General features: G+C 38.9%; 1 protein-coding gene across 1 annotated transcript in view; it reads left to right on the forward strand.

The window, feature by feature from the left end:
* Nucleotides 1-9,461, forward strand: part of MED20 (Mediator complex subunit 20) — a 190,004-nt gene extending 180,543 nt beyond the window's left edge. Inside the window, exons 4-5 of the mRNA XM_019053382.2 lie at nucleotides 5,731-5,841; nucleotides 8,027-9,461. Coding sequence (XP_018908927.1) covers nucleotides 5,731-5,841; nucleotides 8,027-8,128 — 213 coding nt within the window. The 3' untranslated portion in view covers nucleotides 8,129-9,461. The remainder of the gene's footprint in view (nucleotides 1-5,730; nucleotides 5,842-8,026) is intronic.
* Nucleotides 9,462-15,878: the final 6,417 nt, after the last annotated feature.

Below are 15,878 nucleotides of genomic sequence, written 5' to 3' on the forward strand. Positions count from 1 at the left end.
TAAATATCGATGGCCGAAGTGCGAAACCACCTATCTCCGTCTGCGACGTCCTGGACCTCCTGTTACACTTTATTTTTTCTTGGTAAAACTAGTCAACTTATTCCTTAAAAACTACCTCGATTTTTCCTCTCTTTTAGCAAAATATTCACTGGAAAGAAAACACATTGGATCTAGAGTCGAGACTCTTAAAAACATCGACAAGAAAAAGTACTCTTAATTCAATCAAATCTAGCTTAGATCAAGAACCAAGCCTCTTAATTTGAGCGGATTTCGTTTTGGTTCAAGCAAAAATCCGATTGAATCAACAGTATTTTTCTTTTTAATGTTTTCAAGAGTCTGGATTCTAAATGCAATGTGGTTTTTTTTCCAGTGTTCTGTAAAGATATCAAGCCCAACAGTCGACTTGATTTTCCTCGATAAAATAAAATGGTAGCATAAATTTTACTGGAAATACGTGGTTTCACACTTAAGTCATCGATATCAAATGTACCACACTTCTCTCGTAAAAAAAGAAAAAATGAAAAAAAAAAACCATTTTGTTGATGACAGCAAGCGACTTACCGAATCAACGCTGAGGAATACACGTGAGCAAATTGACTTCCGAAACGATATTCTCAAATCAAATTTCATAAAAATAATCACAGAATAAACACTTCCGAAAATTCGCACAATGACAACCGACACGAGTGACAAATAGTAACACTTATTGTAAAACACGGCAAACAATTACACTGGACAGAAAAAGTAGAGGGTCGCTGACGAAAACTTTCGGCGGATAGAAAACTTGCGGAAAGTAAGGTTGTTCAACCATTCACTGCACTTTCTATAATCACGAAATAATTCACAGAAAAAAATTTTAATTGTAAAGTACCGAACACGGAAATAAAGTACCGAACACGAAAATATAGTACCGAACACGAAACTATAGTACCGAACACGAAACTACACTGATGGTAATGCACTTGAATAACACGACTATCACACGCGGTCCCGAGATGAATATATTTCCGATAAAATAAACTTCCGATTTGATTATCCTCTACACTCAAGCTCAACCCCTACGGCTGCGCGACTTCGACTGACCAAAGTACCAGAAGTTCCGAGCCCTCGAGGTCTCCAAAGTTTTCCTTGTTGTTCTCGAAAACAAAAGAGTGGCTTCGATTTCCAAAATATCCCTACATTTCGGGTTTCCCAGGTGAAAGGTCAGTGCAAGCTCACAAAAGAAAATGTCTCCATTGAACTGAAAACTAATTGGATGTATTTCTATCAAACGGAACTATGTGCGTTAAGACATTAGCCCTGAGACCCATACGAATATGTCCATAACAGGGCTCACGTCATAATGCACGTAGTTCCGTTTAATAGAAATACGTCCAATTATTACAATAATTAATGAGGGTACCTGGATTTCCCGGATTAATTCATCTCTCACTTTTCACAACTTTCCTTTTTTTGCTGAAAAGTAGTGAGGGTTCGTCCATGAATTACGTAACCCATTTTTCCCGACCTTTGACCTCTTCTTCTCCTTTTGTCCAAAATGTCACTTACCTCCAGACACCCCCCCCCCCCCCCCCCCCCCGAAAAGTTTTGTCATTTCAAGCGTGCCCCCCTTTTTTGCATAGGTGTGGGTCGTCACGAACCTTTGCCACGGGTGCATCACAGATGAATTCAAGTGTTTCAATGACTCAAAAACAACATAAATCACATAGGAAAAATCTAGAATCCACTCCTCCTTCAAGGCATTTCTTGATTGTAATCGACTCGGCTTGAATTCTGCCGTGCTAAGGAAGAACGCCGCATTAAAATTCGAGAGTTGCCAAGTTTCCATTTTTTAAAGATTGTATTTTTTACGACATCCATGCATATTTTTCCTTTGAAATTACCGATATTTAGATTAAAGTGCGTGCAAAATCGTCTGAAAATTTCGGGGGAAAATATTCTGTATTTCGCGGTAAATAGGTCAGTCGCGTTGGCCACAAAATCGTGGTTTTATGCATGATCCTTGTAGTAGATCAGCCAAAAATAATAAGATCCGTCCAAACAGCAACTTGCTACGTTCAATATTAACCGAGATATCGCCCTTTGAAAAGTCTGGTTTTTGATGTCATCCATCGCGGTGGTGACACCCTTGGTTTTATTCACCTTGCTTTTATCCAAGTATCACGCTGAGTAAGCAGTGCATCACTGACTGATAAAAGCGAGGTGGAAGAAACCAAAGGTTTCACTACCGCGATGGATGACGTCAAAAACCGGACTTTTTAAAGGACGGTACCTCGGTTAATATTGAACGTAGAAAGTCGCTGCTCGGACCGATCTCTTTAATTTTAGGTGAACCGCAATAATCAAGCATCAAAACATGATTCTGTGACCATCGCAACTGAGCCAACACTGGAAAAAAAACCACATTGGATCCAGAGTCCAGACTCTTGAAAACATTGACAAGAAAAAATACTTTTGATTCAATCAGATTTAAGCTTGAATCAAAACTAAATCCGCTTAAATTAAGAGGCTTGGTTCTTGATTTAAGCTGGATTCTGATTGAATCAAGAGGACTTTTTCTTGTCGATGTTTTAAGAGTCTGAACTCTAGATGCACTGTGTTTTTTTTTTTCCAGTGAATCCGGTTTTTGTCAAAAGAAACTTGGCAACGTCTGAAGGCGCATACGGCGTTCTTCCTTAGCACGACAGAATTAGACACTAAGACTAAGATTTAATGTGCTATTGTCATGTTGCCTGGATTGTGCTTTGTAAAATCCTCTCGGACCCGAGCGTCCGATGCGTCTCAATCAAGATGATCAGGAATCAGGATGCATTTCCCCGAAAGGGCAATTGCGCCAACACGAATCCTCGAATGCACGATGCTATGACCGCCTCGATAAAGAGATGCTTTCACCTATAGCCATTCATCTCATCCTCATCTCGTACGCAGCATCCTGGGCTCCCGCCTTGCCAGATCGTCATAGACGTCGACCGTCATTTCGTCGCTCCTTTGACGTATGGGCGTATAACGATTTCCGCATGAGTCTTAGAAGCATGGATTTGTATGGAAAATAAAGCTCACGTGGAAATTGAGATGTGTCTTTTCGTCGGAGGAGCGACGATTTGATGCGTGATAATGTCTTGATTCGTCGATCCTTTGATGGAGGGACGTAAGCTCGTTTCAAGGTTGGAAAATTGATCAAGGAATTCGATTTTTTATAGAAATATGACCGGCAATGGCCTGATCATTGCAATTGATTGACAAAGTTAAAGATAAAGAAGACTAAGAAAAAATATAGCGATCCTATTGATTGAAACGGCCGATTATTGAAGACTTCGGTCCGCTGTCTAATATTGTAAGACAGAGAAAAAGTAGGATTCGCCAGGGAATGACAAAATGAACGTATTTCTACCAAACGGAACTCTGTGCATTAAGACATGAGTCCTGAGACCCATAAGTGTATGCGCATTACAGGGCTCACGGCATAAATAATTTATGCCGTGAGCCCAGGCCGTGGGTACTCAGCGATCTGGAAAACCTGGAAAATCTGGAAAAGTCAGGGGGAAAAAATGGCCTGGAATACATGGAAAAGTCATGGAATTTGCTCCAAAAGTCTGGAATTTTTTCAAGTACTGAGAAAAAAAATTTAATAAGTAAACAAATAAAAAGCAAATAATTAAAATTGAAATTGCAATTTCCGTCAACTCATCCTCTTTATCAACATTCTGAACGAATCGGAACTACTCGGAAGTGTTCGGTGGCTCCCCCTGCAGATCAGCCATAATGATGGGGGCATCTTGTGCGACCGCTTGCGTCTAATGAAAAAAGAGATCACAGGAGCTAGCCACTCCTCTTCACTCCTCTTCGACAGAAGCGTAGGAAGGGGGGGCCTGACCCCCCCTAGAATTGGAAATAGTATCATCTGCCCCCCCCCCCCAGAAATTCTGGATGTTGCAAAAAGACCCTCTTCAACGGTAAGTCTCTGTCGTCGTGGCCCGTGAGAGGATGCCTATAAATAGAAAAACCTGTTGAATGCAACAATTTCAAAGTATTTCAACCTTAAAATGTAAAAAACTGGGTGATTTTTAAGCAAAAATTGAAGGAAGATTAGCGCCACAAGTGCCTCGAGATGCGCTCAAGTAGAGTTAAAATTTCAAAAAATTTCCGGAACCTTAAAATGCATAAAACTGGGTGATGTTTAGGCAGAAATTGAAGGAAGATTAACGCCACAAGTGCCTCGAGATGCGCTCAAGTAGAGTTAAAATTTCAAAAATTTTCCGGGGGAGGCCCCCCGAAGTTCCCCCCTGAACTGGGGGGTATTCCATACCCCCCAGACCCCCCGGTGGTGGGAGGCCAGGCCCCCCTAGCAAAATGACCTAGCTACGCCTATGCTCTTCGATCGGGTAACCCTCAATCTTCAATGTAAAAGTTTCAAGTACACTCACTAGGATATCTTGCGCTTAGCTGAGAACTATGTCTGCATGCTAAGGTAGAGGTTATTTATTTTGTAACTCCGCCTTTTTTCCCTAGACAATACACTCATTTAAAAAAATATATATGCATTCTCAGTTTTTTTAAGAATAGTTCTTAATAGTCTGCAGAACGAAGACTGCAGGTTGGATTATTTTTCAAAAGAATCTGTTCAGTGCTCTTTTCCTTAGCATAGCGGCAATGCCATGATGGGATTTATTTTTCAAATCCAATACTACTATGAGTAAATGAAACAAATTGAAAAATCATTTGCTTTCACCAATGCATGTATCGTTTAAGAAGGCGTTTATATTTCGCCAATTTTTTTTTTCCAACACATTTTAAGTTTTTTTGTAATTTCATTCGTGTTATGATACTATCCTAGCCTGGTTCTTATAAAAAAAAAGCTGAACCAGATCAAAAATTGATGAAAATATAGAGGAGTTTTTACAAAAACCGAAAAATGCGCGCGCTGTCTCTCTTAGGGCAAATTATTTGAGTTTTTTCCACGGAAAAAGGCCTGGAAAAATTTTCATTTTGCCCTGGAAAACCTGGAAAAGTCAGGGATTTTTTTTTCCAAAATTGGCTGGGAACCCTGTCATTAAAGTTTGAAAGCCACCCCTTAGCACGCAATCTGCGTAGTTTGTAATACGCCTTTTCAAATATACCACACATGCGGGAAGTTTTTCTCGGTGGCTGCCAGTCAGGTTTGCCTGAATAAGTTGTGCCTAAATAAATGTGCTTCCAGCGACAAAATGTCTCTGAACTTAAAACCTCATACGACCAACATTGCCTCTCATTCCCCAGTTTTTTGCGTAATTCGTATTTTCCCTTGATTGCCCGACTGTGATCTTCCTTTTTTGGAGAATTTATCCATTCACAAGAAATTGCAAAGGTTGTATCCTATTTTATAAATTTAAAATGAGGGAGATAGCTTGATTTGAATTGTCATTTCACTGCGTTATGACATTATAAACTTAGAAGAAGAAACGAGTTTGTGAAAATTTTGTTGCATGTCCTCACCAACTACATTTTGAAATAATTTGTGATAATACGATAAAACATTTCTCAGCCTCATGTCTTTCTTGTATCAGATAATAGTTGTTGGAAGCCAACCGTTGTAGCTTGAAGAAATAATTATTATTGAAACATTAGAATAACAAGAGAGATGAAATCGCGAGGCACAGAATTTTACGTTTATTTTCATTTGTTGTTATGAAACCCCTGTTCTTTCAGTTGTTAGTTGTGTGTCTTAATAGCTATTATTTGTCAATTTTTTAGGTTGAATACCGACCCTGCATGGTCCCTGGTAACTGCTGGGAACTGTTGCGAGAATTCATGCAAGGTTTTCTAGGAACTTGCGTTCCTAATACAACTCCACAATATTTCCAGGTAAAAAACGTATATACTTTCTTACAGTCCGTATAAATTTTGAGCAGTATTTTGTGAGGAGGCCAAGTACAAGTCGGAGGTACAAAAAGTTCAGTGGTGTTTTTATTTCAATAGAAAAAAATCAAATACTTAAAATTAAAATCAGTGTCAGTGAAGACTCGCACCGGTTTCGAAAAAGGGAATGGCGAAAACATTGAAAAGTTTGCTGTCGAAATCTCAGAATCCGATCTTTCGATCCTATCCAAAATAATTGCTGCAGTGAAATAAATGTGGACGGATTGAGTGGCTATGTCATAGTTTTAAATTTTAGTTTGGAGGTTTTATTGTAAAAAAAAAACCGGTAACTTTATTTCTGATTTCCATAATGGTGGGAAAGTGTGTCCAAGTGTTTCTTACAATCGAAATTTCTCGTGGGTAATAAGTCATTGATGGATTTATGATTTTCCAACGACAACATTAGATGAATTAACAAAATTAACTCTAAATAATTTCTCAATTAACCATGTGTGTATGGAAATGGCTGTAGATTCCTAGAATGAAAAAGAGTAGAGGCAAAACAAATCTTGATTTTTTTTTTAAAAAAAGAAAGAATCGAGGTTAGAACAACATACAAAAACACTTACTTCAATTTTTTTGCGGCGAGGGGGGGGGGGGGGGTATTTCTCTAAAAATCGGCAGTCCTCTGTACTGTCTCTGAAATTTGAATGTAAGAGAATGATCTGTCGTTTTGCTCTGTACCATTGCAAACCGAAACGTCGACTGTAACGCAACCATAACAAATCGAAAGATGGAATGGGCCTGTTGCAAACTTTTGCTAGAGCAAAAATAAGAGTTGTTTCTTCTAGATAATGCCTCAAAAATCACGATGAGCGCATCGGCAAAGTCTGAAATGTACTCATAACTTCACAATCTGCGTAAGAAATGCGGTTTTTTGAGCTTCCCGCTTCAAAAACGATACTACGGCACAGGTGAACATTTTGTAAGAGGAGTCGTTCCATCGTCGGCAATAATCATCATGGCCGACGCCAATCCGCCAAAACACGTTTGATGGGACGAGATAACACCTGAACTGGATTAGACCAGATAATAATCGGTGTGTTAACATTCATATTTTCCACGCCCGAATTGATTGACCTTGAACTCTCCTCGAATTACGCGCGGAACTGCGCGCAAGCGTCGGCCATGATGAATATCGCCGATGATGGAGCGACTCCTCTAACAAAATGTTCACCTGTGCCGTAGTATCGTTTTTGAAGCGGGAAGCTTAAAAAAACGCAAATTTCTTACGCAGATTGTGAAGTTATGAGTGCATTTCAGACTTTGCCGATGCGCTCATCGTGATTTTTGAGGCATTATCTACAAGAAACAACTCTTATTTTTGCTCTAGCAAAAGTTTGCAACAGGCCCATTATGGAAGTATGGTGTAATCACTAATTCCTCACCTTCCGGCTAACGTATCGCAAGCGTCATGCGACGTTTTTCGCCGCCATTTTATTTGTTTACAGAGAAATAATTCAACAAAGCTGTCCGAAAACTTCACTAAATTTTCTCTGTGCTGCTGGTAAAATTCAGCAAAATTTTCAAACAGATTCAACCAACAATTCCGCTGTAAAAAAATAAAATGTCGTCGGAAATATTGAAACGTCGCATGGCGCTTGTGATACTATTGACGGAAGGTGACGTAATCAGTCTATTTTGCCACTGTATATACTCAGGTTCCTTTTCCGACCGACGCACAGTGGATTGAGTCAATTAGGGAGGCCGGACATGAAATTTTTAACTAAAACTGCAAATTTTGATCTTGATTTTGTCATATTTTGATTTTCAATGGGTGTTAAGAGAAGAAAATTTCACGAGGAAAGCAATGGAGCCACTTTTAGACCCTTAAAATTTTGTGTAAATGGAGTTATAAGCGTTTAAAGTTTCCAAATTTTGTCCGACCTCTCCTATTAACTCGATCCACTGCGCGACGCTTGCGATTTGAAAGTAAGTCAACATACTAGAAATGCTTTCAACCCTCTGAAATGTCCTTTTTAGCCGCGGAGTTTCACTTTGAAAGAGGGTGAGTGGAGTGAAAGGCTCGACAATTTTTTACCGTTTGACGGCCTTTTCATGCATGCTTTGTAATTGATTAACGTAGTTCCCTTCTTCTCGCTCTTGATGAATGCTTTTTTGGCGTTTACAGAATCGATTGAACGACATGTACCAGCCCACCGATACAATCCACCAATACCTCGAACACTTCTCAATGTTCCGGAAAACCTCGGGCGTTCTAACCTACTCATGAAGGATCTTCTATCTCGTTCACGTCACTTCTCCAAAGATCTCTGTCATTTCAGGAACCGGTCACAGATGCCGCAATGCAGCATAGTGGATCGAGTCAATTAGAGAGGTCGGACACCGAAGTTTTGACTAAAAATACAAATTTTGATAATTATTTCATTACATTTTAAATTTCAAGGGTTGTTTGTTGAGGAAAATTTTACGAGGGAACTAATGAAACCACTTTTAGAATCTCAAAGTTTTGTATAGAATTACATGCGTTTAAAGTTTCTAAATTTTGTCCGACCTTCCCTAATGCGTCGATCCACTGTATGCCGTCAGCAATACTCCGCATTTTAAAATTTACGAAGTTTCAAAATCCGAAGTCATTTCAACACGTTTAACTTAGAATCTTGAATTCCTTAATAATATGAATATAATAATATTTATTTTATAATGCAATCTGTGAAAGGACACAATTTCTTGAGACAGAATAACTTGATTGCCTTAAAAATTTCGGACAAATTTCTTTTTCATTGATTTTCTGATTTTTATTTATTTCCTCTCTTACTTTAGACTCGGCCATGGATGTCGTCAGCAATACTCCGCTTTTTAAAAATCACGAAATTTCAAAATCCGAAGTCATTTTAACACGTGTAAACTTACAGTATTGAATTCTTAAATAATGTAAATATAATAATTTTTATATTATAATATAATCTGTGAACGGACTGAAGTGGAATAACTTAATTACCTCAAAAATTTTGAACAGATTTCTTTTTTATCGATTTTCTTACTTTTATTTGGACCACGTTAAACAGAAAGGAACCGAACGGCTGTAGCCAGATTTAATCGGGCGATTTAATTTTTTGCATGAAAACGGTTGTGCGGATTTTCGTGCAAATTTCAGCGGATTTTCTCAATAGTACAAAGCAAATTCCGTAAAAAATTTAAAGAAATCTGCACAAATGTTATCCCGCAAAAAATTAAATTGCCAAGTTAAATTTGGCAATAGCCAATGTGGCTTGGTTCCTTCCTGCTGAACGCGGTTCTTTATTTCCTTCCTTGAAGACATTGTTTTAAACCCTTGTTAAGAGTCGGGCACTTTCCGAAACAAGTGATCCATTTTTGGACAGCTATCACTTTACAGTGCATGTATTTTAGAAAGATAATTATGTAACACAATAAAAAACGTAAGTATTTCATATTGTAAGAATTAAAATATTGAATGTGAGTAGAGAAACTTCGTTTTCAACCTGGCACAATTTGCTACTCAGGTGTCTGCCATCTTCTTCCTCCTTAGTGTAAAGAGAAAAAAAAGGTGTAAATTTTCATGAAAAATTAAAGTTTTTCCTGAAGTTTGTTGTAAGTCATTCCAAGGATTTTCTAATTCTAACTTCCACTAATTTCTCTCTTCTGCATTGAGTAGTTGTTTTCGAGAGAAATATTCTCTCTCTCTTCTGTATTGAGAAGTTGTTTTCGAGAGAAGTATTCTCTCTTTCGAGCAATTAGTTTGTGCTTAAAAGAGGTGTCCGTACCTAAGCACTAACTAGTTGCCCAGGATAGAGAAAATTTCTCTCCCCTGCATTGAGTGGTTGATTTCGAGAGAAATGTTTCTTTCCCGAGCAACTAGTGTGTGCTTACGAGAGGAATGTATCCGTTTAACGGCTAATTTTTTTGTTTAAATTGACCGAAACTGAAGGTTACTCTGAGACGTCTAGGGATGAATGAAGTGTCCTACTGAATGAATATTCTGTATATTATTGTTGTTTTTCTCGCTGGTACTCAATGTGGTGGCGAGGTGTGAATGACCGATCATCAATAATTCCCCATTTGAAGCCGTGGCATTGAGTCGATTACTGAGGTGTTCGTTACAAACACCCTGATCGAACGAAGTTGGGATTGAACGCTTCATTCAATCTCTTTTCTGTTGTTCTTCAACAGGGTGCTCTACTTTTGCACACAAAACGCCTTCAGAGAGTCAAGTATGTATCGGGCCGAGATCAGCACGAACAACATATTCGTAGTAACAATTGCTGCGGACGAAGCTGAAGGCGAATTGAAAACATCCGTATAATACACGTTGAGGAACATTTTAGCTCTTTAATCAATATTGTTACCAATAGATAGTTGTATTTTATGGTCTTTTGGCTCTTAGGAGAGGAATGTGTCCGTCCCTAAGCACTAATTAGTTGCTCGGGAGGGAAAACATTTGTCTCATTTGCACCGAGTAATATCCCAGGACACCAGATCAAATACCTAATTTGAGGTTTGAATATTGCACTCTTGACTTCCGCTTCAACGATGCGAGCTTAATTGCTTGCGACTTTAGTTATTTGATCAAATTGTAAAGCCAAGATTGTTCTTCATTACCAGAGGATACTACATCGCATACCTAGATCGACTGTTGTGCGCCTGATTTCCGTATTCAATGATGCGTGCAGAATGCCTCCATTCACAATGCGTCATTAATTTGAGACAAGTGGAGAGCCATGATTATCTTTCATTTCTACGTGATACCACATCATGTACTTAGTTCGATGCTGCTCTGCTGCTCAATATTTGCGTGTTCGACTTCTGCATTTTACACCTAGGTGTTTTGTAGAGGTGATGCAACTGGAGATAGGGACCGTTGGATAGTGAACTGTCGGCAGCTTAATTGCATCGAAAAAATAAAATAGTATTGAAAAAACTCATTACCATTAAACGGGAAAAAGGTAATTTTGAGGGGGCTTACATGATGTATTGTTAAACAAATTGATCTCAAACCAGTTAAGTAGGTGTCCAAATTTTAATTCCACGTATACATTTCTGAATAATCATGGGATCATGGTAATTACATAGTAATAGTGGATATAATTATCATCATCTTCAGTAGACTCTCCTCTATAAAATTAGTGAAAAAACGGAAAAACTAAAAAACTAAAATTTGTGCCATTTTTAGACCGGAGCACCCCCTTAAATCGAGTGACGACGATAAAAAGGGAGCAGTACCTAGTCGATAAACTTACCAAGTCCTTGTATCCGTATTCGGTAACGTTTAGCATGATTTTTGAACTTCATTAGAGGAAAAATTGACTTGATTCAAGCAGAAATATGCTCAAATTTACCTCTGAGAAGATTTTTTTATGAATCGATAAAAAAAATAATTCTTGCATTAAGAAGAAAAGATGCTTTTATGAAAAGAAAAGTCACATACACCAATTACACCAAGCAGAAATTTGCTTTCATTCAGCTATTTTATTCTTAATTCAAAATAAAATCTTCTTGACGGCATACTCAAGAATGTTTCTGCCGAAATCGAGTCCGTTTTTTCTCTAATGAAATGCAAAAATTATGCTAAACGTTGTCTAGGACGGATGCTAGGACTTAGTGAGTTTTTTGGAGTAGCGCTCTCTTTTTGTACGATAGTATCTTGATTTATTTTACGAGAGAAGCTCGTACTCTCACATTATGCCTGTCAGACTTGATGCGTTAGAGCGCCTTCAATTTCATATGATACTGTGCAACACCTCTGTTGCGAAATAGTTGCTTGAAGCGCCGTGGCACTGCGTAGAGCTTCACATATTTGACGGGGACTTGATGCAACTATTTAAGCTTGCTGGATGTCCGTATCGGTCCGACTGAAGTGCGAAACCACGTATCTCCATTGCGGTGTTTCAAAATTTCCGTTCTGAATTTATCATTTCCATGTGGAACAATCCAAATTGTAAAAATGCGTAGGTTTCGATGTACCACAGTCATATTAGGTGCAATTAGTCATGCATGAATCAATAATGAAGAAGTTCAATCTCAGAAAAGCGTCGATTTTCGTAAAGAATCTTAAAAAATCGATATAACCGATCGATATATCGATACGTCCACATTAAAACTCGAATTTGCTTGTATATTACGTGTAAACAACGATAAGAACCCCGTAGACTCATGAATTGAAGAAGAAAATAGCGAAGAATACCTAAGGCCGGAGTTTGACCCCTTTGCCCACCCGTAACTCGAAAACGGTTCCTTTACTCATTTTGAAATTTTTTCCTTAGTTTTCTGTTATTATAAGCTTCCACTTAAACCTTGGTTTGATGGTCGGATCGAATACCGGAAAAGGGGAAAATTTTGGGAGGCTCTTTGAGAACGAAAAATACTGATACACCGACACGCTGTCGCATGCCAGTGTACGACTCGTTTTGAGATTAGTTTCTTGGTATTAGTGTATACTCTTCAATTGAATCGACGTATGCGAAAACGTCCGTTGTCCAATACAGGGTTTCATAATTGCAGGGGGTTTCTTTTGCGCCACGACACTGGTGAATAGGATCGATCTCGTTTGTAAACGTTTAATTACAGTTAAGGGATTATTTAAAAATTTTTCCTACATTCCTAAACGTCTTAAGCCATCTTGTGTCGTTAAGTTACAGTGAAATTGTCCACTCAAATTCAGAAACACTGTCTTGGACATCGGACGTTTTCGCATACGTCGATTCAATTAGTATTATCTGGTAAAATCTTCCTCCTAAATTTTGTGGCTTTCCTGAGGAAAATCAACTTCAATACCAAAGAAAAACGTTAATCCTACTAGTTGAGTTGTTCATACAATGTTTACAAATCAGTGTAAGAAAAACTTTATTTGAACTCAATGCTCGCTGATCTATTGATTCGCGTGCAGCGCTTCAAAATCAAGAGGAATTTTGAAACTTTGTAATTTAATGTCACAAGTATGCTCTCGGAATATTTAATAACGATGAAAGAGTCGATCTTCGACAATAATTCAAAAAGTACATTTACATTCATAACACAGAGAAATTTAAACACATAACAAAGATATACTTCTACTTGAAGAAGAGGTATATTCATTCAATGAAGGAAAGCAGTAACCAAAGAAAATAGCAAATTATTTTGAAAGAAACGTGATGACTGTCTATGAGAGCAGGGAAGTATGCATCGTTATAATACTTTATTACACGTCATAAAAAGTGAGCATTTCCGACCATAAAATCCCACTCAGCAGGTCATTTCCATGGGGACTTGCTTGGTTTCAGTCCGATCAAAGAATTTTCGATTTTGACCCCTAATACTCAGTCTACGTCTCCTGTCGATTTCATAGGCGCCTTCAAACCTAACAGGGATACTTCACGCATTGCGCAATGCGAAAAAGTATCCTTGTTAGGTTTGCAGGCACCAGCGCGCGTTTCGCGCTGGCAGCACGCCGCCGCTGAATGACCCACAAACTGGGATTTTCTGGTCAGAAAAGCTCTACGAGCCCGGTGATTGGTGAATCGCGCGCGGAGCCTCGGGACCACGCGCAATTGCTTCAGCGCCTAGGATCTACTACCACAACTTAGCCTACTGCTTAGGATTTAACACTAATCTCGAGATTTTTCTTCGTATTGATGATCGAAAATCGACAGTGACATTGGTACCACGGCGTGAATGGGTTTGTTGCATGAAAATATACAGCCAACAGAATACACGTATGAAGGGTAAATTCGCTCGAAAATCACGTTGGGCACATCAAAATACTCCGAAATCCCCACCTTGGCACGCAATCTGCGCAGTTTGTAACCCGCTTTTTCAAGTTTCCCGCGTTTCCGGGCAGGTTCTCCAAAGCGAATTTTTAGGGTTGAAATTCAGCTAGTTCGCTTGGAAATGATCCGGTGAGTGCAATGTGCTAGTCAGAAAAACTCCACGGGCCCGCTGCTTTTCGCGACCGGCGGAAAACGCGCGTTTCTCGAACTTTTAGGAAACAGTCAAAAACACTACCGTTTTACGTATTATTGACCGTGTGTTAGGGTGTTTCTTATTTTTTAAATTTTCGAAATCGAAGGAGGTCCTGGTCTTAAAAGTTGATGTGTGGATAGATTAGAAGCCCTGTGCAAGGAAAAAATTTTAAAACAATTTTTACCCGGTGCTCAAACGACTTAAGTGACACAGGTTGAAATTTGAGGTTTTTAGACAAAATAACACTGTTTCCTAGTGGAAAACGCCGAGTTACGGCCCTAAAGGGCGAAAATTTCGTCCGTTTGGTCGTATCTGCAACACAAAAGCCGCAAAACACCCGAGAAAGGCGCGCGCAAGGAAAGACACTTGGGCCAAAATGGACGCGCCGCAGCGCAACGCGCGCGCGCGTCCTCTGCACTGCCCAAGCGACATGCCGCATGCCGCACACACGCACTAAGCTTACGCTGGCCCGAAAGTTCCCGTACGTTGCAATGTATCATTATGAATTGACCTAGATACACAGTAACATTAAAAACAAGGTTGAAACGTATAAATACATCTAAAAAACACATTCTCTTAATATGATATTGGCTATAATGTAGGAAAATCAATTTTAACAAATTAAACAATTCAAAGTTAATCAACTAAATCAAATAATCGACAGTTTACTTAAAGGCTAAGAGTCTTCAAATGTTTATCCGACTATTTTTATTATATTTGGATGGTTTTTTGTGACTTTGGCTGTGACTTATAAGAGATCATGAAAATAATTGTCTTCAAATGTGACCCTAGACATCAGTTAAATTGTACGTTCTGGCGGATAGGCGGATTAGGAAACCCTAAATTGTGTTTCATGTTGTGAACAAAGACTCTTTTGGTGTCCGATGACAATCTCTCATCAATTATGCCAAGGGAACTAAACTTTTACTTACATTGGTAACGTACGTGGCCGGATAAATTACGGAACGCAACACTAGCTGCTGTAGGTACTCTCATTAAAGCTGCGAAACTTCTTGAGGTCTGCGTTGACCTCCTGGTCATTTTTCGGGGTCATTTTTAATTTTTCCAATATGGCAGATGTCCGCCTCAATGTGTACCTACTCTGAAGAATGCCTGGTAATGCCAGTCCTCTTCACAACCAACACTAGAGCCTTTTTTCAGTATCATGAATTTGCCATTTTCATTTCTGGACTCTTACCCAGCCCCATGGCTATTTACTTCCGAATATTTAGAGGTTAAAAAAAAGTGCAATAAAAGCTCGTTACGACGAAATACGGTTAAGACGCAAATCCGCTTAAGACGCAAATCCGCTTAAAACGAAATTTTTTCGGTCCCTTGATACTTCCATAATTGTCGATGTAAAAAAAATTCATTTTTCGTCTTAACGAGCTTTTACTGTAGTTAAGTCATAAAAGTTGTTAATGATCATGCTGCACGCAAAATTAAAGAGATGCCCGCGCACAACAGGAGGATAGGTAACATCGGAAGGTGATGGAGATCTTGCATATGTCAGGAATTAGCGATTTGTGTACTGATTCATATGTACAATTTCGCGAGAAACACGATGGTTTCACCGGTCTCCTCCGAGCCAAACTCCAAAACTGAAAAAAAAACTCTTAAAGTTGATGCTGTAATGGAGGGAATGTCCCATCCCATCCTGAGAGTCCGCCACTGTATCAAGTCAAACTCTCCACGCAAAGAGCAAATAATACATTGACAGGGCAGCCACTTTGTTTGGGGTTTCCAAAACTGAAAACATGGCAATCCTGCTGATTCATTTCAACGTTGTAAGTCAGCAACCACACAACTCGGTTTGTGACGTCGCAGACTTCCTGTCATACCTACTATACTTTTTAAACGGAAAACTACTCAACAGCAATTCTTTAAACTACCGTGATTTTTCATCTCTGTGCAAACAAAGTTCTGCATAAACTTCAAGGAATGGTATCAGTTTGTTCTCCTTTAAAAAATAACATAAAGATGAAGATTTACAGACACCGCAAACGAGATACGTGATTGCGAACTTACGCCGTCGATTTGCTCCTTATCCTTGCATAGAAAGTTTG

Source organism: Bemisia tabaci, chromosome 8 (genome assembly GCF_918797505.1).
Source record: "Bemisia tabaci chromosome 8, PGI_BMITA_v3".
Taxonomy (NCBI): Eukaryota; Metazoa; Arthropoda; class Insecta; order Hemiptera; family Aleyrodidae; genus Bemisia; species Bemisia tabaci.